The sequence below is a fragment of the Leptidea sinapis genome, chromosome 5 (genome assembly GCF_905404315.1).
Source record: "Leptidea sinapis chromosome 5, ilLepSina1.1, whole genome shotgun sequence".
NCBI lineage: Eukaryota > Metazoa > Arthropoda > Insecta > Lepidoptera > Pieridae > Leptidea > Leptidea sinapis.
Window position 1 is genome coordinate 6728482 of NC_066269.1, and position 23570 is coordinate 6752051.

The following is a 23570-nucleotide window of genomic DNA, read 5'->3' on the forward strand; positions in this document are numbered from 1 at the left end:
TATTACTGCGGAGTCTTTCCACAAAAGCGAGATTTGTTTCGATAACAACAAACGTCAGGCCATTACAAGTTGATAGCCTGTATGGAAAAGGTCTCGTCTATCTCACTCTAACACACTCTTATACTATATGCTGACTCTTTCGCATTGCCAATCTTTGGTATTATACATCCATGGATTCACTTGTTCATAGAAAGTGCTAATGTGCGCACAATGGAGGGTAAAGGAAAGGACTGGGGATAATATCCGTTAAATACACTAGGTTGAAGTATAGCAAGGATATGACAACTAAATAATAATACCATAAATGAAGGAAACATGAACAAAGAATGTAGGTGTCTGAATGCATGAAAGACGCACTGTATGTCTTTCATGCTTTCGGGCACTAGGAGATAAGTATTTTGCGCTCTTTGAGAATGTCATTGACGGGAAGCATTTAGTACGTAGGTACTAGACACAGAAAACTTTTATTAATTTATTTTTTGATTAAAAAAAAAATAGAAAATGTTTCGATTGTCAAAGGTAAGAAAAATATGAAGATGTTACAAATTAATGCCACACACACATAAAAAATAAGTCGTAATGACAAAGAAAATAAATATTGCTTCCATGTGAACTAAAAGGCTTCGTGTCCAAAGCCATTAATAAATTTAAAATGTCAATTCAATTGTCAAATACACGTGTTTTATTTTACTTAAAATTTATATAGAAATTAATAGAAATAAGCAAAGACAATACAAAGTTTAAGTTTAATAGCAGTTAGAATGCAGAGCAATATTTATATTAGACGACGGTGAAAAATATTAACGTACATAAAAATGCCACCTTTTCGTATTGGTTTTTTAAAGAGAAAGGTTAATCCTGATGAACCTAGAAATGACACCACTGAGGAAGAAGTAAGTGGTTTTGTCTTAAAATATTTATTGGTAACAATACAATAGTTTCTTAATAATTAATTTGTTACATTACTTTTACTGTTAATAAATATAAAACTTAGGACATTATAAGGAAAGCGTTTCAGCTTCCAACTATGGTATTTTCTTAGATTATATATTTTCTGAGATTTTGGTCAAGAAATGAACATGTGCTTCTAGTAAATTAAGTTCAGTCAAAATGGCTTCACACAACATTGCTTAGAACAACATAATATTGACTATATATTCATCAAATCAAAATATATATAGTATTAAATTTTGCTTATCCTAAATTTACAGATAACAGATATTAAAAGTGATGAAGAATTAATAAAGGGTGATTTGGATGGTGGAAGTGATGCAGCAGATTCTGATTGTGAAGAAGAACCTGTTGAATCTGATGTTGAGAGAGATGTAAGCCAATACATGATACTAAATTATTAGTACACTTATTAGTAGTAGCCAAGACATGATATTTGATTATTAGTAGTAGCTAGCTATGACTTCTCCTAGCTAAATTAGATGATAAGAAATTATGCAGATTGCAGAGAGAGAGAGGACTAATGCTTACTTCTTAAATTATGAAAATTAAAAAACATAAACAGTCAGAAAATCTACCTAAAAATTCATTCTTAAATACTTTGTAGTGCTTTACAATTGTTTTTAAAAATTTAAAATTTGCTACTTTTTAGATTATATCAAATGAAATCAAAATGACTTTATTCATGTAGGTCACGGAAATGACACTTATGAATGTAATAAAAAAATATTTTTCTTATTGAATCTACCGCTACTTTGTAAAGGGTTGAGCTAATGAGACGAAGCAGCAAGAAACTGATTGCCACTCTTTTATATCAAGATTTACATTTCCAGCGACTTACAAATAATTTCAATTACATTATAATATGTAAAATGATGCAACAAACATACTCAAATGTCAAATAGTCAATGCCTTACATGAGTAAGTCAAAAAAGTAAATGTAAATTAATACAAAAGTTATCTAGTACAGTAGCTGCATCATCCACACACACCATATATAAATAAAGGTTTTCTGGGAGCATTTTATAAGCGATTATAAATAAATATGTATATATATATATAATAAAAAGAAACTGAAACTGAGTCTCCGGCAACAGGATCATCCTGCCACCACAAGCAGCGCCCGCACACACATGACACATGAGCCAGCCATCGCCTGCCTCAACCATATTTTAGGGAAGGGGACGAATTTGATAAATTTTATCAAAAGTGTAGCATATCTCCGCATCTTAACTTCTTAATAAAACAAAAACTTGATTAAAATAAAAAATAGCATGTCACTTACTAAAAATATTCGATACAACAAAGCAGTTATTCAAACAAGTTAACTTAATAGGTATTTAGGTACTTAATTGAAATATCTGAGTGTTTTTAAGAGTTATCATCTCCAATCAACCATTAACTCTTTTGATATCTGTTTCCATCAGGGTCTCTTAGCTGGTGATCTTATCTATATGTATGTCTTACTCATAGATGGGCTGGATCGGTTGTCTCAAAGAGAGTAAACATAGTAAATGCTTTTGGTTGCACAAAGCGCTTATTGCGAATCTGCCGTCCTATGGGCTTCATGAGAATTTATGGACATGGTTACTAGCTTTTTGCTGTTCATGGCATGAAGCAATTTTTTAAGGTGCATACTTTAACTTAAAACCCATAAACACTTGTATCCGGTGAGGTTATTGGCCATCTTTGAAGTGGCTGTGTACCATCTTGTGCATATAACCAACTCACCTAAAAATACATTTCATGGAGGCCCATACCTAAAGATATATTACTTAAGCTCAGCTTTTGGTGCTAAGAATTCAATTTGAAGCAATGTGTTTGGATGATTAATAGTCCTTGACAGGAGAATACCATTATTAGTCAATATATGGATTTGCTTCCGGTTGACCTGTCCTGTATAGTGGAGTTTATTAGTCTGGTCCAGTTTATTTAAGAACAACCAAAGGATTTAAAGTCATCACTTACACAAAGGCTTTATTTATTTGTCTGCATGTCGACTCAAGCTCTTTACTTAGAATTTGTAACTGACCATAGAAGCGTTTTTCGCTGCCTTCAGGTGATTTCTATCAAAACGAGGTTAATGTGCAAAGTTATGGAGCGAAAATGGTACAACATTTGCAGTATCTCTACAGAATTAAATTAGATCAAAAGTTTGCAATCTTCATTAGCAGAGCATTTAGAACAAAGCTGTACGGAGTTGCCACTTGTTATTCCTCGTGTGTGGTTTGAGGTGAAATCTACCTCATGACCTCAGATGGGTGATTGGTCAGGGTTGCTCATTAATGAGGTGCTCATTGCCATTCATCATCACATAGAGCCTTGCTTGTATTCAGTGCCTAGTCTATTATTGTTATACTGGATGCCAAATTTCGAGCGATTGTTAAATTCACGATCATTTGGATGGCAAAGCCAAACTTTGAGGATACTAGTTGTCATCAGGGCCCACATTTCAGCGTTTTGATGTTGCATGAGAATGAGCGTGGTGACTCTTACCATCGGGAGGACCGGTTTTGCTGTTGACCCGCATCAAACTGTAATAATCTGCAAGTGAAACGTTTGTTCACTGTAAGCATCAAGTGTTCAAGGCAACATGTACAATGTGTTCTTTGTATAACTTCCAGTATCTCTCCTTCACCTCAAGTATTTTATTGCTTAATGCCTCATTCTACATGTATGTGGACATCATCAAGTGTGTTGTTCATCGGGCTCATGTGATGCACTCTTTATACTTACAGGCCGTGTTGTTCGATGACAGTGCAGACTCAGTCCTCGGAGAAAACGATGATGCAGAAGACACAGATGAGTCAGATGGCACGGTTAGTATCTTGTTATCGAAGTTATTTTAAGTAAATCTGCTGTTATATACCACAACCAGTGGGAGGCTACTTTGCACAGGGTGCCGCCTAGATTATGGGTATCACAACGGCACCTTTTTCTGGAGTAATTTATAAGCATTATATCATATTTAACATCTCATGTCTCAAGGTTATGAGCGTAATTGTAGTGCCACAGGATGTTCCTTTATTGTAATAAAAAAAATACGTATTTTGTAAATTTTCTTATGTGACAGGAGCTAAGTATCCAAATGTTTTGAGTTTTCCGCCAATATTTTGTCTTCAAACAATTCGACACGTGTTTCGCCTCTACACGAGGCATCCTCAGGAGATGTTAACTCGCCAAACTATGACACGAGAGCCGCTTTTTTTATACCCTCGTCGGATGAGTTGGCACGCTGTGATTGGTCGGCTGTTGTGACGTATTAACCCCGGAAGAGATACGTAATAATGGTGAAGAGACCTAATTTGTTTGTTCATTCATCAATGTAAACATGTTTTATTATTTCTAGGAGTTGAGTAGTTCAGAGGCAGAGAACAGTGATGAGAATAATTCAGAAGCAAGTGAAAGCGAGAATAGCAAGGATAGCGGTGCGGAGTCCGGGACTAGCAATGTGCAGAGCTTGCCTAACACAAGTGGCCAGTCCACACAGAGGAGCAACAGGAGATTATCACAGAGAAAGGCGACGGTAAAAGAGAAAGTCGGCGCCGCTGAGCGAGCTGCTGAGAGCAAACAAACACGGGACCAAATAGACGTGTTGAGTGAGAGAATAAGTGCAGCAAATGTTTCCACACAGCCCGTGCAACAGAGAGGTACATACTACTTCACATGTGTTTTGATATTAATAAGTATACAAATTAAATTTGTAACCAACATTTATAAACAGTGCGGGTCTCGAACCCGTGACCTCTCTGGTTCCGTCCAAGCGCTGTTTCCAACTGAGCCAACCATTCCAGTATGCATTTCCCTGTACTTTCCCTGGGGCGTAAAAAGAAGAGGGGAGTCCCAGGCCCATGGGTGTCGTAAGAGGCAACTAAGGGCTTTTTAGAAGTGGGAGAGTCACACTGCCGTCTGATGACGTCAGCATAATTGGGCCAGGCTTGTCCGGGTTAATTACCACACTCACACAGAATATCCGGCGTGAAATAGCGGCCTAGTGCCGCTATGTTGCGCATAGCTTAGTGTCGAGGACCGGAGGCCCCCCCCCCCCCCCAAACAAAATATGAGAGCTGTCTTGAAAGAATCCCTTGCGAATCCCTCCCCGAGCACTCTCGCTCGGGCTGCCCTTCGTATTCTGGGGAGGGCACAGAACCGCGCATGACCGAGGACAAACGAGGCAGTAACACCACGGCACCCCGCTCCACGCTCAATGACGGGCGTCACGGACTTTTGCAATATCAGGGGAATTCACTCCAATTTAAACGCCGTCCACCACCACTTTGAGACGACGCAGCCGGCCTTGTGTTTCCTTACGGAGACGCAGATATCTCGACCTAGCTGTACGTCATATTTAACGTGCCCCGGGTACAAAATTGAGCACAATTTTTTGCCTAATGCCGGGGTATTGTGTGTATGTTGCCATTCCCTGTGTTTACGTTAGGGAGGATATCTGCTGTCGCCGTCTCGGCAATTTTGAGGGACCTGTCTACTCTCTGGCTGCGCGTAGATTTAGAGGATCGCGTCCGTATCTATGCGTGTGTCTGGAGGTCCCATAGTGGTAACGCAGAAACCGATCAAGTCATGGGCTGCGTTCAAGCGGCAATTGACGCAACCACGTGCACAGATTCCCTCCGCTGAAATCGTAGTGTTGGGTGATTTCAAGGGGCACAATTGCCGAATGCCTTGGATCACGCACCACAGACTACGCATGGCATCTGTGCATAATTTTGCATTGGCGTATAGTCTGTCCCAATTGATTGAGTCGCCAGCGCGGCTTCCGGATGTGGATAGCCACATGCCGTCCTTATTAGATTTTCTGCTGACTACACATCCCGATGGTGATCAGGACTTTGTCGACGCCCGTCTCGGAACGTCCGACCATTGCCTGGTCAGGAGTGTAGTGCCTATCCGACGCCAACGTCGAAGACCACCAGCGACACGCCGCGTTTGGCACTACAAGTCAGCAGATTGAGATAGGATGCGTTCCTTTTTTGCATCCTACCCTTGGGGCAAGGTTTGTTTCCCTTCTGATGATCCTAGTGCCTGCGCCGTTGCAGTAGCCGATGTGATACTGCAGGGCATTGATATTTGTATACCAAGCTCTGTAGTACCGATCGGTGGCAGATCACAGCCCTGGTTCGATGCGTCAGTTAAAGCAGCATCTGACTGCAAAAAACAGGGTTGCGGCGATGGGCACAAAGGATCCGAACTGCAAAGTTCTTAAGAGGAAATATAACCGTGCTTCCAGATTTATTAAGCTGCAAACCGTGCGAGGACGAAGCACGTCGGTCGTTGCCGAAAGCTGCTCTTGGCTTCAACCAGCCGTCCATGCCGCCGTTGCACATAAGTAATGACACCCTGGCCCATACGGCAAAAGAGAAAGCTGATCTCCTTTGCGCTCTTTTTGCCTCCAACTCGACTCTTGACGACCACGGAAAAACACCGCTGACCATCCCGCGGTGTCAGAGCTCTATGCCTGAAGTACAGTTCAGTCAGAAAACTATTAGACGAGCTCTGTTTTCGTTGGACGTCAGGAAGTCGAGCGGGCCGGATGGCATTTCTCCAATCGTGCTTAGAACGTGTGCCCCTGAGTTGACGCCGGTGCTAACGCGTTTATTCCGGCAGTCTTATTCCAAAGACGTAGTCCCTGACTCATGGAAGTCAGCCCTTGTCCATCCGATCCAAAAAAAGGAGACAGTTCGGATCCGGCAAACTACAGCTACTACAAGGGGGAAGGCCTGGCAGTTAGCCTGGATATAGCGAAGGCCTTTGATCGTGTATAGCACAAGGCGCTCCTCTTAAAACTTCCATCATTTGGGCTTCCCGAGAGCTGGTGCAAGTGGACCTTCAGCTTCCTCACTAGGCGCAGCATACAGGTCGTTGTCGACGGATATTGCTCGAACCCCAAGCCCGTGAATGCTGGAGTGCCCCAAGGCTGTGTGCTATCTCCTACGCTGTTTCTTCTGCATATCAATGATATGTTGGACACCTCCAACATACATTGCTATGCAGACGACAGCACTGGTGATGCCGTATACACGGGCCATGCCCGGCACTTTCCGAGAGAGAAATCGTCGACCAGTGCCGGGAGAAACTTGTGTCTTCTATCGAGTCCTCTCGCGAGGTCGCGGAATGGGGTAAATTGAACCTTGTCCAATTTAACCCCCAGAAGACTCAAGTTTGCCCGTTTAGCACAAAAAAATCCCCATTTTTCGTATCACCTCTCTTCGACAACACTTCCCTTACAGCCTCGCCTAGTATCGGAATTCTGGGTCTCGAAATCTCGAGCGATTGCCAATTCCAGGGCCATCTGGAGAGCAAAGCCAAATTGGCTTCGAATAAACTGGGCGTCATAAATAGGGCACGGCAATACTTCAAGCCGGCCCACATTCTAGCGCTGTACAAAGCGCAGGTCCGGCCACATATGAAGTATTGCTGTCATCTCTGGTCTGGCGCAGCCCAGTATCAGCTCGATCCATTTGACCACGTGCAACACAGAGCAGCTCGAATTGTCGGGGGCCCAGTGCTCTGTGAACGGCTGGATCACTTGGCGTTGCGTAGAGATGTCGCTTCATTGTGTGTCTTCTACCGCATTTACTAATTAACGATCCATGCGTACTTGAACGGTTGGCTCAGTTGGAAAGAGCAGAAGGACGGAACCCCACATCGTTTATAAATTTCGGTTACAAATTTAACTTGTATAATTATTCCCAGATGTAGATATAGTATCAAACATAAAATGTTGCCATTTATATGACCAGATGAGTACGAGTCTGGTGACACGTCAGATGAAGAGGACAGAGTGAACACAGCGGGGGATGTGCCCATGTGGTGGTACAATGAGTACCCTCACGTGGGCTACGACCTGGACGGACGACGGATAGGCAAGCCTCCGCAACGCGATCAGATTGATGAGTTTCTCAGGTATTCATTTAACAAGCATCGCCAGTTATGTTTGTACATTTCAGTGACGGCTTACAGTAAGTCCACCGCTAGTTACTTCATCAACATCAAAGTTGAAAATTCCCTTACGTTCTGATAAAACGAAGACATTCATGTGTAGAAGGGGGTAAGTAAGGGGGAAGTACTTCGAAGTCGGCTTGAGAACTGCAATAAAAAGTACCAGATTAGACGATACACTCCGGTATTACAAATATAACGGAAGTAAATAGTGTTAGTAGTATAAACACTCAGCATTTAAGGTTATTATAAACAAGTATAGAAAATTAATTATTTTTTTATTTATACATACAATTTGTTAATATACCAGAAATAAAACAAAACGAAAAAAAAAAATTTAGATAATAATGTAATAATTTTTAATTAACGATGTAAATAAATTATACATACCGACAAATAACCTCAAATCTATAAATGCACTCAAAACAGTTTATTCAAATCAGTTTTATCACTTATATTCAATATATATAGATATACTAATAAATTATTAGTAAATACTATCAGCGTCGTATATGAAATTGATTTAATAAAAACACCAAAATAATATTTATTTATTCTCACTGTTTAATTGTACTGTTACGAAACACGTGTTCTAAATATAAAAATACTATAATATACAACTTGAACATAGTTATGGATTTTCATGCCACCTAGAACTAACTTCACGATGTAGAGTTCAGGTGTCGTTGTGCGCGCGCATTGTATAAATTCACTCTCATCATTTTTCTCCATCGCGCCAAAAGAAGTATAACTTCAATAACATCTAATATATAAAATTCTCGTGTCATGGTGTTAAACTTTGAACTCCTCCGAAACGGCTTGACCGATTCTCATGAAATTTTGAGTGCATAGGGTAGGTCTGAGAATAGGACAACATCTATTTTTCATCCCCCTAAATGTTAAGGGGTCCACACGATATTTTTTTTTAATTTTTGTGCATTTTTTTTTTATTTGTTTGATTATGAGTCAGCGTTAAAAAATTCATAGAACTTCAAATTTTCACCCATCTACGATCAACAGTTATTTTTGTAACGCTATTTTAATATCGGCAATACAACGTTTGCTGGGTCAGCTAGTAATATATATATTGAATGTCGATCATTACCTCATCCACACTCAAGTCCCCGGGCTCTACTTCAATATAGACACGTGTGCAGCAATGGCTGATACGTCTCGTAGTTCGTTTTATTTTCTCCTTTCTTATTAGTCATGTAATGCCTCCAGGATTCCGATATACATATTTCAAACGATATTAATTATTTTATCAATAAGTAATAAATACCTCATCATTTCAGCCGCAAGACGCCCACTGCCTGGACAAAGGCCTCCCCCAAAGGTCGCCATGACGATCAGTCCTGCGCTGCTCTCATCCAACGTATTCCGGCGATCTTGACCAGATCGTCGTTCCATCTTGTGGGGGGCCTACTAACGTCTTCCGGTACGTGGTCGCCATTCGAGGACTTTACTACCCGAACGGCCATCTGTCCGTCCCACTGCCACTTCGGTGTCGCAACCATAATAGCCCAGGTGGCTATGTCATAAAATAAATACCTGTATACAATTAATTTGAAAATTTTCAGAAAATGTGAGGATCCCGAGTTCTGGCGCACCGTGAAGGACCCAAATACCGGACAGGACATCGTGCTGTCCAAGGACGATCTCAAGCTGATAGAGAGACTGCGAACCAGCCAAATACCCTCCGAGTCACATGATGAATATGAGGTATTTGTATAGTTATCGTATTTTTGCTCTTTGATGTTGGCACTGATGGTAGTAAAATCTGCAAGTTAAGCTCTGTCAGTGTTAATCGACTGTTCACTCGTAGTGGTGATATTTGAGGGCTCAATGACAACTCGCGATGCTAACGTTTATCAACTAAGCCAAGGCTTTTACGAATAAAGCAGATCGGGTTTTGTTCATTATCATAAGAGCAGATGCCGAGCACATAAGATGAAATCTTGATACTGTTCTTTGTTTTTTTTTATGTTGAATTCAATGCTGATACAAACAGTTCGATTTCGATATATTAGTCTCATCATAAAATCTTTTATTTGGCATTGGTATTTATTTAACAGACCAATTGAGTAGAAAAATCGCGCCGAATACGAAACTAGTATTCTATATCAAATTTAATGTGTCGCTGAGTTCAAGCGGAGCGCGAGTTGCGAACATCAGTCACGTTACCAAGTTATGGGTATTAGAAATATTGGGGATGCAAAAAAAACTTAACATTAACCAACACAGACTTAAACTTACAATGCCTACTACTCGGTTAACTCGAGTTAGTAAGTATGCTAGAAATTGTTAAAAAAAATGTATTACGATATTCAAAAGGATTGTTAAAAAACGTTTAGGTGGTAAAGTTTACTATAATATAAATGACTTTCCTGATGATACCACAGATTGGGAATGGGGCGACCGCCATCAGGCTATTAAATAATAAGTTTCATTGTACGATATTACTTTGTAAACATATTTTTTTATGACAAAAAAAGCCCGCTGAGTTTGTTGTGCCCGTTCTTCTCAGATTATTTTTGGAATGGGTGGTAATTTTTGACTTTCAATAAGCAATGTCACATCCAATTTTGAATAAAAATATTACAGAACATTTATTGAAGTAGGCGTGTTACTTTGCGGAAATCCATAATTATTCAAATGTTTTGAGTTTTCTTTAGTGTGAATTCCGCCAATATTTGTCTTTAAACAATTCGACACGTGTTTCGCCTCTACACGAGGCATCCTCAGGACATGTTGACTCACGACACTCTGGCACGAGACTAAATTAAATGAGCCCGAAACCGCTCTTTTATAACCTCGTCCCATGAAATGACGCACTGCGATTGGTCGGCTGTTGTGATGTATTACCCCCGGAAGAGATACGTAACAATGGTGAAGGGACCAAATTTGATTGTTCATTCAACAATGTAAACATGTTATTTATTGTGATTGATAACGTCTGTCATGGTCCTCTCTAGCCGTGGGTGGAGTGGTTCTCCAGCCAAGTGCTCGCTACTCCGGTGCGCGCATTCCCCGAGCACAAGCGCTCGTTCCTGCCGTCGCGCGGGGAGCAGCTTCAGGTGGCGCGAATCGTGCACGCGCTCAAGATGGGCTGGACCAAGACGAGACGACAGCGCGCGCGCGACCGTCGCCGGGATAAGGTACGAGCGATGCTGTCATAGGACACTCTATCTCATTTAAGGTTTAAGTTATCCCCAAGCTGGGGCAGAGGGCATCCATAGTGCCTCTCCATGGCGATCGATGCTCAGCAACTATCTTGATTACACTCAAGGTCTTTCCGATGTCTTTCAGGTTTGCTTTAGACGGCCGCGTTTGAGTTTTCCTTGAGGGTTCCAGTCTAGGGCTTGCCTCAGTATATGATTGGGATTCCTCAGGAGTGTTTTTTTTTTTTATGAAAATAAGGGACGAGACGAGCAGGACGTTCAGCTGATGATAATTGATACGCACTACCCATTAGAATGCAGTGCCGCTCAGGATTCTTGAAAAACCCAAAAATTCTGAGTGGCTCTACAATTGCGCTCGTCACCTTGAGACATAAGATTTCGCCCAAGAGAAAGCGCCCTACAGACCGAAAACAGTAATGTTTACACATTACTGCTTCATGGCAGATATAGGCGCCGTTGTGGTACCCATAATCTGCTGGCTTCCTGTGGAAAGGAGCCTCCTGTTTTATGTGTTGGTCGATTGGGACTTCATGACAGTGTTGCCAAAGTTGAACGGTCAAGTGAAACAGATCTTCAGAACACTCCCCGTGATAAATGCGGTAGAAGACACACAATGAAGCTATGCTATGTTCTTAGGTGAAGAAGTTCTACGACCTGTGGGGTTCCGGCGAGGTCGAGGCCGAGGGTGGCTCCGGGCCCCGTGCGCGACCAGTGCCTGCTCCTCGGAGGCCGCCGCCCACTCACGCCGAGAGCTACAACCCTCCACCCGAGTACCTGCTCGATAACAAAGAGGTATTATTATTATTATTATTTGAAGAGGGTGGCTATTTATCTAGTCCTAATGATTCCTACTAACACCGTGTCCTAAATTTATTTATTTATTTATTTATTGAAAAGACCAACAGCGTAAATATTACAAATGAGTCTTAAAAATTAGTCTACATAAAATAGCCAATTACAGGTCTCTCTATGTAAACAAAAAATCAACTAATGAGTTTTCAACTTAAATTACTTTAACTTACAAACAAAAAATCAACATATGAATTTCAACTTAATTTACTTTAACATAATAATAATTATGTAGGTATAGTTTAAACATTATAAGAACAATAATTGAACTATTATGTTCACCGCTCATACTATAGCTCGTCGTCAAGCCCTGCAGCCTTTACGGATCGCAGTATCTTTTTGACGCGAGTGTTACAAACACCATCTGGTAGCATGGCGTAGTCGCCAAATATTGTGTTACGCTTATGCATCAGTGGCTTTTAATCAGCCTCAAGGCATAATCTGCAAGTTTTATCTATTTTGATGCAGACCACACTGAGGTGCTTGTTTAGGCGACAGTGAAACAACATACATACTACATACATACATAAAATCACGCCTCTTTCCCGTAGGGGTAGGCAGAGACCAATTCTTTCCACTTGCTACGATCCTTACATACTTGTTTCGCTTCGTCCACTTTCATTATTCCATTCATACATGCTCTCCGGTTTAGGGTACTCTTGACCTGGCCTTTTGTGAGAAGAGTGTGACAAAAGAGGTAACTCTATTGTGATGGCTCGCTCCGTTCACGAAGCTCATACAAATGTGACTTAATTATAAATTGCATCTGACAATTGATACGACACAGCAGTTGACATAACAAGCAACAAACAGAAATTATCTATTTATTTACATGCGGCCACTGAGTATACAAGTAGAAACGTTATAACTCATTCATTGGCCATCGTTAATTATATCAGATCGATACACTGAAGAAATTAAATTTAAATTAGGTTACATTATGTAAGTTTATAAGATTTAGTTTTTATTCTACATTACTTTTAGTTTCCTACTATTAAAAAGTTTTGTTTTTTTTGTATGTCTAAATATTTATCGTGACGTCACCAAATGGCCCAACGGAAGACGGAAGGCGTTCGTTTTAAAATCAGAGAACATGCTGCGTTGGGACCATTTTTTGAATTGTATATAATAGAAATGTTTCAGTCTTTTTGTTTCTTGCTTGTTTAATTTAATCTTAAGTTTATTTTTATTTTATATCTTTTGTATTAGGTACTTATACGTTTCAAAATAATAATAAAATCGCTTATTGTTTTCTTCTTCTTTATTTAAAATGTTCAACCTACCTCAAATTTAGTTTGATAATTTAAATAGTACGTATAATATAAAGAAATTTATATTTTTTATGATGTTCCACACATAACGTGACGTATTTTTTAAGAGTTCCTGAGGTTGAGATATACGCATTTATTCCGGAAGAAGTCGCGGGTAAAAGCTAGTTCTAGCTAGGGTTAATAAAATGCTCAAATCAAAGAGTGGCCACTGCTTTGAAGTTGTTTTTTCCGTGAACGGAACATGTTGCATGAGCTGCGATTTCAGTCTGACCCGAGAAGTTTTCATAACACTTTAGTTTCGGTGAACATAACATTTCTCTCAATTTCAGATGAAAGAGTGGGAAAAACTGAGCGAGACCCCATGGAAGCGTAAGTACACGTTCCTGCCGACGAGGCACGCAGCGCTGCGGGAGGTTCCTGCCTACCCGCGCTACGTGCGTGAACGGTTCCTGCGATGCCTCGACCTGTATCTGGCGCCGCGTGCTATCAAGATGCGGGTATGTGTAACCACGGCGTTGACACGCAGGTTTTTTTTTATGAAAATAAGGGACGAGACGAGCAGGACGTTCAGCTGACGGTAATTGATACGCCCTATCCATAACAATGCATTGCCGCTCAGGATTCTTGAAAAACCTAAAAATTCTGAGCGGCACTACAATTGCGCTCGTCATCTTGAGACATTAGATGCTAAGTCTCATTTACCCAGTAATTTCACTAGCTACGGCGCCCTTCAGACAGAAACACAGTAATGTTTACACATTACTGCTCCACGGCAGAAATCAGTTATCTAGCCGGCACACTGCGCCAAGGAGCCTCCTACCGGTAAAGGTGCCTCCACCCACTCCTCTGCTTCACTCCAGGCTCATCGTCGCCTCTTTGTTACAGCTGACAATTAACGCGGAGGACCTGGTTCCGAAGCTGCCGTCTCCGCGCGATCTGCAACCCTTCCCCACGAGCGAGTCGCTGCAGCTACGCGGCCACACCGGTCTTGTGCGCTCAGTAGACTTCGACCCCAGTGGCCAGTATATCGTTAGCGGCGGAGATGACGAAACCGTGCGAGGTGAGAGCCGCTTGTTAATCACTATCATTCTTAAATTTCATGGTTTCGCATTGTGAAGGACGCCACACATCCACACGATGTGGATTATTCTCCCGAAATCGGCAAGTTCCTGCCGCCGAATTTCACCTTGGCACGACACGCTACAAGCTAGGATATCATCACCACCATCTGGATGTGTGGTGGTCCTCCACAGTGCGGTTTTCAAGGAGCATTCTTCCACGTACTACAAAGCTGTGGAATGAGCTTCCTTGTGCGGTGTTTCCGGGACGATACGACATGGGTACCTTCATAAAAGCGTGTACATACCTTCCTTTAAAGCCGGCAACGCTCCTGTGATTCCTCTGGTGTTGCAAGAGAATGTGGGTGGCGGTGATCATTTAATACCGGGTGACCGGTACGCGCGTTTGTCCTCCTATTCCATAAAAAAAGAGACCTACGACAGTAGATTTATGATGCACCAAAATCGGAAGTGCCGTACGGCACACTACACCCTGACCAAGTTCTAACCCTTATTTTGTTTATAAGATGGTTTATTTTCCATTGTCTTATAGCTTGTTTCAATAGCTTTCTGATATATTCACTCAAATCATCCTAATTATAAGCAAAAATACTCGTAAAACAATACGCATTGATGATGATGACAGAACGATGCGCGCGCGCCGCTCTGCCGGTTTCGGAACGGTAAACCACGGCGTCGGTTCATACAAGTCTTCGAAGTACTCCTTACGATAATAAATAATAGTTAAAAAGAACTAAAAAGCACGCTTTATATAAAATTCAACTAAAAAATAGAAAACAAATTTAAATTAAAAATAGTGTAAAAAAATATATTTTATTGTAAAAAAAAAGCGTGGGGTGTAGAAGAATTATTATTTTAATAATATCTTAAAAAGCACCCCACGTTTTTTTTACAATAAAATATATTTTTTTACACTATTTTCAATTTAAGTTTATTTTCTATTTTTAGTTGAATTTTATATAAAGCGTGCTTTTTAGTTTTTTTAACTATTATTTATTCTTAATTTATTAGTCAAATTAGTGTAATGTCATCGGTCCTCGATAAATCTACAAAGTTTGAACGAAATCTAGCCGTTTAAAGTGGGTCAAAATCGCGCCCAAAGAAGTCGGTTACAAACATACATACAAACATACAGGTGAAGCTAATATAAAGCGTATAAAAAGGCCAAATGCCTGAAATGACTGGCAATACTAAAATGTGGGCTGTCTTGAAGTATATTCTTGCTCTGTAGCCCAAAGCCTACTTGACTCTTTATCTAGCTGACCCGGCAAACGTTGTTTTGCCATATAAAGTATAATTCACGCGATAGTTTTATAAGTAATAAAATATTGCCTATATTATAGCCTGTACATCATTTTGTTCTATTGTCAATAGTTTTTGCAGCAGCCTTCCTCGATAAATGGACTACCCAACACTGAAAGAATCATCCAAATCGGACCAGTAGTACCAGAGATTAGCGCGTTCAAACAAACACTGCAGCTTTATAATATTAGTATAGATAAGTGAGGGATTTTTTAAAAGGAGAGTTGGACTTTTATGGTTAAACCGCGTACAATTGAATCTTCTGGGCATTAATAGATTAAGGGTAATTTTACTGCATTCCGCTAATTTCATAGAATATCAGAGTTATTAGTTTCTTTTGGCACTTTGGTCGAAGATTTCCCGAGAGAGATCTACATGTTTGATGTCCAGTAGTGATCTACATAACAATTATGCATGTTGGATGCATCTTATATATTATTGATATACAGAAGATACATGATTTTTGATAGCAGGGATGTTATAGTAATACATAGTTTTGTGGCCAACCTGATCCAAGTTGTTGGTATGTTTAGGTTTCGGATGTACAACTGCTAACATCCATGATTACGCCTTTTGGGTATGACTGCTGCAATAAACCGTAAGCACCAGAGACAATTGGGGAGATGTTTACTTTTTCACGGGCGAAATGCTGTATCTAGTTTTCAGATACTTCAGTTTGAGTCTTTTGTGTCCAGCTTGCAACCCAGTGGTATTCGCCTGTCGCTTACAGTCAGGTGCTACTTTAACCGTCGCATTGGCCCAGAATTGTGATCTGCTACAGATCGACAATACAGACTTTGATATGTTAGTATCCGAACGCTTCATATCTAAATGTGGAGTTCGAGTATCGAACACATAATTACTTTAATATTGTAATTTCGATCGAATATCTTAACTGCGTAAGGCGGCCAGTTCACTCACAGCAGCGACCGAGTGCTCTCTTTCATTATATCCGCTTATATATATCATTAATATCCGGACGACCGCGCCTAGCTCAGATTTTTAAGAATGTACAAAGCCTGAACATCATCTGGATTCGAACCGGGGTCGTATGCTTTCCGGATCACCCAATATCCCATCTGAGCTATTATAGTCTTTTATATAGTGGGAAAATTTACCTTTGTATTCTAATGTTATTGTAGCTGTTTCTCATTAAAACACGGATAAAACTACATTTTTTAAAATTGAAACCTACCTAGATCGATTTATCGCCCCCGAAATCCCCTGTACACTAAATTTTATGAAAATCTTTGGAGCCGTTTCCGAGATTCAGATTATGATATAAAAGAATTTCTCGTTTAAAGATAGGCCCCCTTATTCATAATAGTCTGCTAACTTAAAGCATTGTTAATTCTCACTCGGTCTTCTTCTATTGACCTAAGTCAGAATGAAAAATAACACTCTGTAGCAGCTGTTTTAAGTTAGCGGACCATTATGAATAATGGGGATAAGATTTAGCAGCAATTAAGTAAAGTCATAGTAAAAATTAGCCCAGTTACTCCATATCTGGTAGTGACCTAATACAGTCCATTTAGTAATACGTAAACCGTATATGTGATGTTCCGCAGTGTGGGAGACCAGCACAGGGCGGTGCCTGCGTACCGTGGATGTGTGTGGACCAGTGGCTCGCGTGCTGTGGACGCCGGCGAGTGGACTCAGCCTGGTGGCAGCTGCCGTGGGTGATGAGCTGCTATTCCTGAACCCTGGCGCGGGTGTGGGCGCCCACCGCGTGGCCGAGAGGACCGACGAACTTCTGGAGCGTGCGCCACCCCAACACGACGTCGTCAGTCAGTACCGCTTGATCACTATTTAACCAATTACAATTGGACGTAGTTACTGATAAACGTTCCAAGCCCCAAATATATTATTAAGGAATTCATTCGTGTTTAAAGTTTAATAAATATTAGTGTATTCCATAAATGTGGCTTGGGCTACTATGTCATGATGTCATTTTAAGAGTGACAGTAGGGGTGCCATTTTATGTCAGCCCGTTAATATGAATCACGTGACCAGTTTTGTGTTCATAACTCAATTTCGACATGATTGTGATTTGGAACGTTTTTCTGGAATTACGTCCAATTTTAAACTTAAATATACTACACTTAAGCCCTGTTCCACCAAAGCGGAGAGGAGATGTGAGCTGTGGGAGCTTGAAATTAGTCAAGTGATGTTTACGAAAGGAAGACGTCATCAAGCCCGCCTACACGCATCTCCGCTTTGCCGCCGGCTTGATCGCTGAACGCGGCACAAAATTCTATAGAAAAATATGACATCTCTTCTCATCGCTTTGGTGGATACGCCGGGCCTTAAGTAAAAACTTTGTTTTCAAGAAGGTGATATTAAAACTTCGTGTAAGAGAGTTATATATAATATAATTTACCAGTGAGAGGCTCCTTTTCACAGGATGCCAGCTAGAATATGGGTACCACAACGGCGCCTATTTCTGCCGTAAAGCAGTAATGTGTAAGCATTACTGTGTTTCGGCGTGAAGGGCGCCGTAGCTAGTGAAATTACAGGGCAAATGAGACTTAACATCTTATGTCTAAAGGTGACGAGCGCAGCTGTAGAGCCACTCAGAATTTTTGGGACTTTCAAGAATTCTGAGCTGCACTGCATTATAATAGGCAGGGCGTATCAATTGCCATCAGCTGAACGTCCGGCTCGTCTCCTCCTTTATTTTCATTAAAAAATTGTGTTCTGTGGCCGCAGTGGATGAGCGCACACGCGCTTGCGTCACGTGGCACGAGGTGGCAGCGGACGGTGAGCGATGGGCTCGCGGAGTACGGATCGTCATCTCACACTTCAAGCAGCTCGTACACGTGAGTACTGACACAGATAACACACGCACACAATTTAGTTATCACAACTTTTAAATGTTCTCTTGGCAATTTTTTATAAAAAAAGTTTAATAACATTTATTTTTTCAAAATTGATTCCTTTAGAATTTTTATATGTCATTTCTAATATGTTAGACACTACTACTAGGTACGGAACCCAAAATACATTCCTTTTTTAAAAGATTAGTCTACACTTTTACAATATTATAATACAGCTAATTCTTTCTTTTGAAAGAAGGAGAAGTCATTCTTTGTTTTGGTTGCCTCTTTTTTTTTCATAAAATTCAAATCATTAATAACCTGCGGGCGGTCGCTCCATTCTCAAGCTCTGGTATGCCACATAGGTAGAAAGCCTAGTAACCTTTACCACACAAACGTTTTTAACAATTCTTTTGAATTTCGTAATACATTTGTTTTGAGCACTCTCAAGGATCTTAACTTATAAAAGACCCGACTTAGCCGAGAAGTAGGCATTATAAGTTTATATCTGTTCCAGGTTTTAACATTATGGTTATGACAGTTTCTAATAAATTCATTTAAGTGCCTATGAGCATACATTACATAATCAAGAATATATATAGAGGAAACAGTAAAGATTTCTTTAAATTTTTGCTCTCAATGATTCTTTATCAAACTATCTACACCCATGCTTTAAATCCTCTATTAAAGATTCTAAAACAGTTAGTTTATTGCCAACATTAAAACACCCAATGTCCTAATAACCATTATATCATCCAAACGAGTGTTGTAATGAAATTCAGTACAACATTATATCATCCGTTTTATAATAGTTATTTATGCAACTGTTGTGTAATAAGGGGTATTAAAACACCAATGTGGTATGTGTGAATGTGTGTATCACATGAGTGTTTTAATACCTAATTATCAACAGTTGCATACAAGACTATTTACACCCAGAATTTGAATCCTCTAAAAGATTCTGAAATAGTTAGCTCACTGCTAACATTAAAACAGTCAGTCCTAGTAGTAACCTAATGTCATCCATTACTGATTATATACAAATAAATAAGTACCTATTAATGAAATAATTATTTAGTTTAGTACTAATTTACATTTTGTATAGTGCAATTATTAAAATTCATTTGAATAATAAGTTCTTTTGTGTTTAAAGCAAGTGTTTAAAATATCGGGTGGTGTGCTGTCAAAACTCGAATCGCTCATTTTTATAAACAAAACAATAAAAATATCGAAGAAATATGGCGGAGATTCGAATGAGCTACTTTTTTTTACGGCGCACGACGTTCTCGTAGTGTGGAACGCGCGTAAAATAAAATGTTCTTTTTTTGAAATTCATACAGATACTACGCATCGAGCAATAAGAATGTGGCTGTCTGTTGAAACTATTTGCGCATGAAGGGTTTAAAAAAAAACAAAGGAGTGTTGTTATGAAATTCAGTACAACATTACAACACTCGTTTGGATGATGTAATGGTTATTAGGACATTGGGTGTTTTAATGTTGGCAATAAGCTAACTGTTTCAGAGTCTTTAAAGCATAGGTGTAGATAAATAACTATTATATATCTCGTTTCGGTGTGTGTATATGTTAGCTGAGCTGGCACGCGAAGGGCGACTACGTGGCGGCCACGGTGCGCGAGGGCGGGGCCCGCTCCGTGGTGGTGCACCAGGTGTCGCGGCGCCGCTCGCAGCTGCCGTTCAGACGCGCGGCCGGCCTGGTGCAGGCGGCCATCTTCCACCCGCAGCGGGCCCAGCTGTTCGTGGCCACGCAGCGCGCCGTGCGAGTGTACGACCTGCTCAAGCAGGAACTGGTCCGCAAGCTGCGCACGGGCGCGCAGTGGGTGAGCTCGCTGGCCGTCCACCCCCGAGGCGACCACCTGCTGGTGGGCTCGTACGACCGCAAGCTGGTGTGGTTCGACCTGGAGCTGTCGGGGCGGCCGTACCAGACGCTGCGCCTGCACGGCTCGGCCGTGCGCTCGGTCGTGTTCCACCGGCGGTACCCGCTGTTCGCGAGCGGCGGCGACGACCGCGATATCGTCGTCTCGCACGGCATGGTTTACAAGTGAGTCATACCTACTAACGACCGTTCCCAATGTAATATCTACAGATAGAGATAAATTACTAACTTTGCTGTCAGTAATTAGCTATCAACAATCTGAAGCTGTCCCAATATATCCTATAAGTCATTCTTATCGCATTATATTGGGACGCGTGAATTTTAATTTCCATACAAACTTCTATCGATGGCAAGTTATACGTCGTCCCATTTACAGACAGCGTGTACGGATAAGGTGAGTTACCGCCGATAAGTTTATTGGGACAGAAAAGTCAACGATAATTTCGATTATAATCTCAAGTAAGAGATAGACTGAATATTGGGAACGGCCGTAAATTATTTGTGCATTGTAATCATACCGTCCCCTTGTTCCTATCACATGGCCGACACCAGACACTTCAGCTTCCTTCTCATATATTATAGTGTTCGAGCATCAAACAAATAATTATTTTAATAATGTAATTCAGGTCGATTAGCTATTCACCCGATCGGCAATCTTAATCGCGTAATGCGGCCGCACAATTTACAATAACACAGCAATTTAATAAAGTCATAATTCATATTAGCACAGTTATTCCCAACCTAATACAAAATTTTTTTTATCAACTAAAAAGAATACAATTTTTGATATCTAAATTATATAAAGGTAGTCTTCAACTGATTCCCAATTGGAATAGGCCTCCTGCAACCTTTTCCACTCCTTTCTGTCTTTACGAACCCTGCTCCAGGACACTCCTGCAAATTTGGCCAGGTCATCCTCACATCTTTGGCGCGGTCTTCCTCTGTTTCTTATGCCATTCATAGGATGCTATTCTGTGACGTTTTAATTCCACTGCTCCTTCCCTCTACTCATATGCTCACAGTCATATGCATACAGTCAATTAAGTAACACGTAAACCGTACATAGATTTAGATCGGATGTGAGTGTGAGTAGTGAGTGACGTCAGACGTTGTCGACAGCGACCTGCTCCAGAACCCGCTGCTGGTGCCACTGAAGCAGCTGCGGGCAGGCGAGCCCCGCGACCAGCTCCGAGTGCTGGACCTGCGGTTCCACCCCACGCAGCCCTGGCTGCTGGCCGCCTGTGCGGACTCCACGCTGCGCCTCTACACATAGGCGACAACACTGACAACAATAAAATATCTTGGACGAAACTAACTCTTATTTGTTATTCCATTCCAAACCACCAGTGGGAGGCTCCTTTGCACAGGATGCTGGCTAGATTATGAGTATCACACCGGCGCCTATTTTCGCCGTGAATTAGTACTGTGTAAGCATTACTGTGTTTCGGTCTGAAGGGCGCCCCAGCTAGTGAAATTACTGTGCAAATGAGACTTAACATCTTATGTCTCAAGTTGACGACCGCAATTGTAGTGCAGCTCAGAATTTTTGGGTTTTTCAATAATCCTGAGCAGCACTGGATTGTAATGGGCAGGGCGTATCAATTACGATCAGCTGAATGTCCTGCTCATCTCTTCCCTTATTTTCATAAAAAAAACTGACATGATTCATTCAGGAATTTAACGCAATGATTATTTAAATATATAACTTGCTGGTGACCAGTGCACCTCGCTTCACCTATATATTTTAATTTTATACAAAAATTCTTTTCATCAAAATTTTTAATCTCTTTTGTTACCTTTTTGTCTCTGTTCTTGTAATGAAGTAATGTCACAGCAGAACTGTCAAAATGTGCGTCAAAAATGTATCTCATAAAATTATTCATACAGAAATTAAACGAAATAAATATATTTAGGGTCACAAACTCGCGACTCGAAATAAAAACTATCCTATATCTCAAGTTGTATCAAAGCAATGTGACACGTAACTTTTTAATATAAAGATGAATTCATACCATTTAGTTCTTTAAACAAAATACCTACTTGCTTTCCAGAGTTTACATATCATCTGTAATAATGGTTTAGCAGAGTATGGTTATAGTGTTAAATAAATAATCAAAACATGAATCTTGTGTAACAAAAAGAATAACATGTTAGTTTTGGTAATGAAATATATGACTTATGACGATTTTTGTCCCTCGTACCAGGGACTAAAAGAGAGCTCATCCAGGTGGAAAAAAAATAGTATACGCACCACATCAGATAAGTAGGACATTGCCACCCGAGCCGACTAGAATGCCTACTACTTTTCTCCCTAGGTGAGTAATATACTATTGCTTACCTCAGGGGTGACAAGCATTTATTGATAAAAGAGTGTCACACACTAAGGAGTTGTCACTGACATTGCTAACTTTGACAAGTCTTTGAACGACCCAATGAAAACTAGCCGACCTTAACTGCACCTCACCACATTTAGGCGATTCTGTTTTCTTACTTAAAATTCATGAAAGCATGATCTTTTGTTTTTTGGTTGAATTGTCTGTGAGCATAACATATTGCAACAGCACTTGACTATAAGAGCATTTCACATGATTTTTTTATGGAAAAGGAGGACAACGAGCGTGTTAAGTGATCACCACCGCCCACATTCTCTTGCAACACCAGAGGAATCACAGGAGCGTTGCCGGCCTTTAAGGAAGGTGTACGCGCTTTTTTTTGAAGGTACCCATGTCGTATCATACCGGAAACACCGCACGAGGAAGTTCATTCCACAGCTTTGTAGTACGTGGAAGAAAGCTCCTTGAAAACCGCACTGTGGAGGACCGCCACACATCCAGATGGTGGAGATGATATCCTAACTTGTGGCGTGTCGTGCAGAGGTGGAATCCGGCGGCAGGAATCATGTATAACAGTTCTTCAGAACACACCCCATGATAAATGCGGTGGAGGACACAATAAAGCGATGTCTCTACGCAACGCCAAGTGATCCAGCCGTTCACAGAGCACTGGGCCCCCGACAATTCGAGCTGCTCTGTGTTGCACGTGGTCAAATGGATCGAGCTGATACTGGGCTGCGCCAGACCAGAGATGACAGCAATACTTCATATGTGGCCGGACCTGCGCTTTGTGCAGCGCTAGAATGTGGGCCGGCTTGAAGTATTGCCGTGCCCTATTTATGACGCCCAGTTTATTCGAAGCCAATTTGGCTTTGCTCTCCAGATGGCCCTGGAATTGGCAATCGCTCGAGATTTCGAGACCCAGAATTCCGAT

The 23570-nt window shown here is 40.9% G+C and overlaps 1 protein-coding gene across 1 annotated transcript; it reads left to right on the top strand.

Moving 5' to 3' along the window:
• The first annotated feature begins 664 nt into the window (after positions 1–664).
• Positions 665–21618, top strand: LOC126964494 (ribosome biogenesis protein BOP1 homolog). The gene is made up of 14 exons (XM_050807651.1): positions 665–893; positions 1212–1325; positions 3690–3770; positions 4301–4601; positions 7710–7872; positions 9489–9630; positions 10884–11066; positions 11727–11882; positions 13540–13707; positions 14096–14270; positions 17160–17378; positions 18301–18410; positions 19999–20468; positions 21423–21618. Exons 1-14 carry the CDS (start codon positions 816–818, stop codon positions 21574–21576), a joined length of 2514 nt encoding a protein of 837 aa, XP_050663608.1. The 5' UTR covers positions 665–815; the 3' UTR covers positions 21577–21618.
• Positions 21619–23570: the final 1952 nt, after the last annotated feature.

What these genes read in the sequence shown, in the direction of transcription:
- LOC126964494 (XM_050807651.1), top strand. Translation starts at nt 816, where the DNA reads ATGCCACCTTTTCGTATTGGTTTTTTAAAGAGAAAGGTTAATCCTGAT. An exon ending in CAGATGAGTCAGATGGCACG is followed by an intron (nt 3,771 to 4,300) that starts GTTAGTATCTTG and finishes TATTATTTCTAG; the next exon opens with GAGTTGAGTAGTTCAGAGGC. An exon ending in AGTCACATGATGAATATGAG is followed by an intron (nt 9,631 to 10,883) that starts GTATTTGTATAG and finishes GGTCCTCTCTAG; the next exon opens with CCGTGGGTGGAGTGGTTCTC.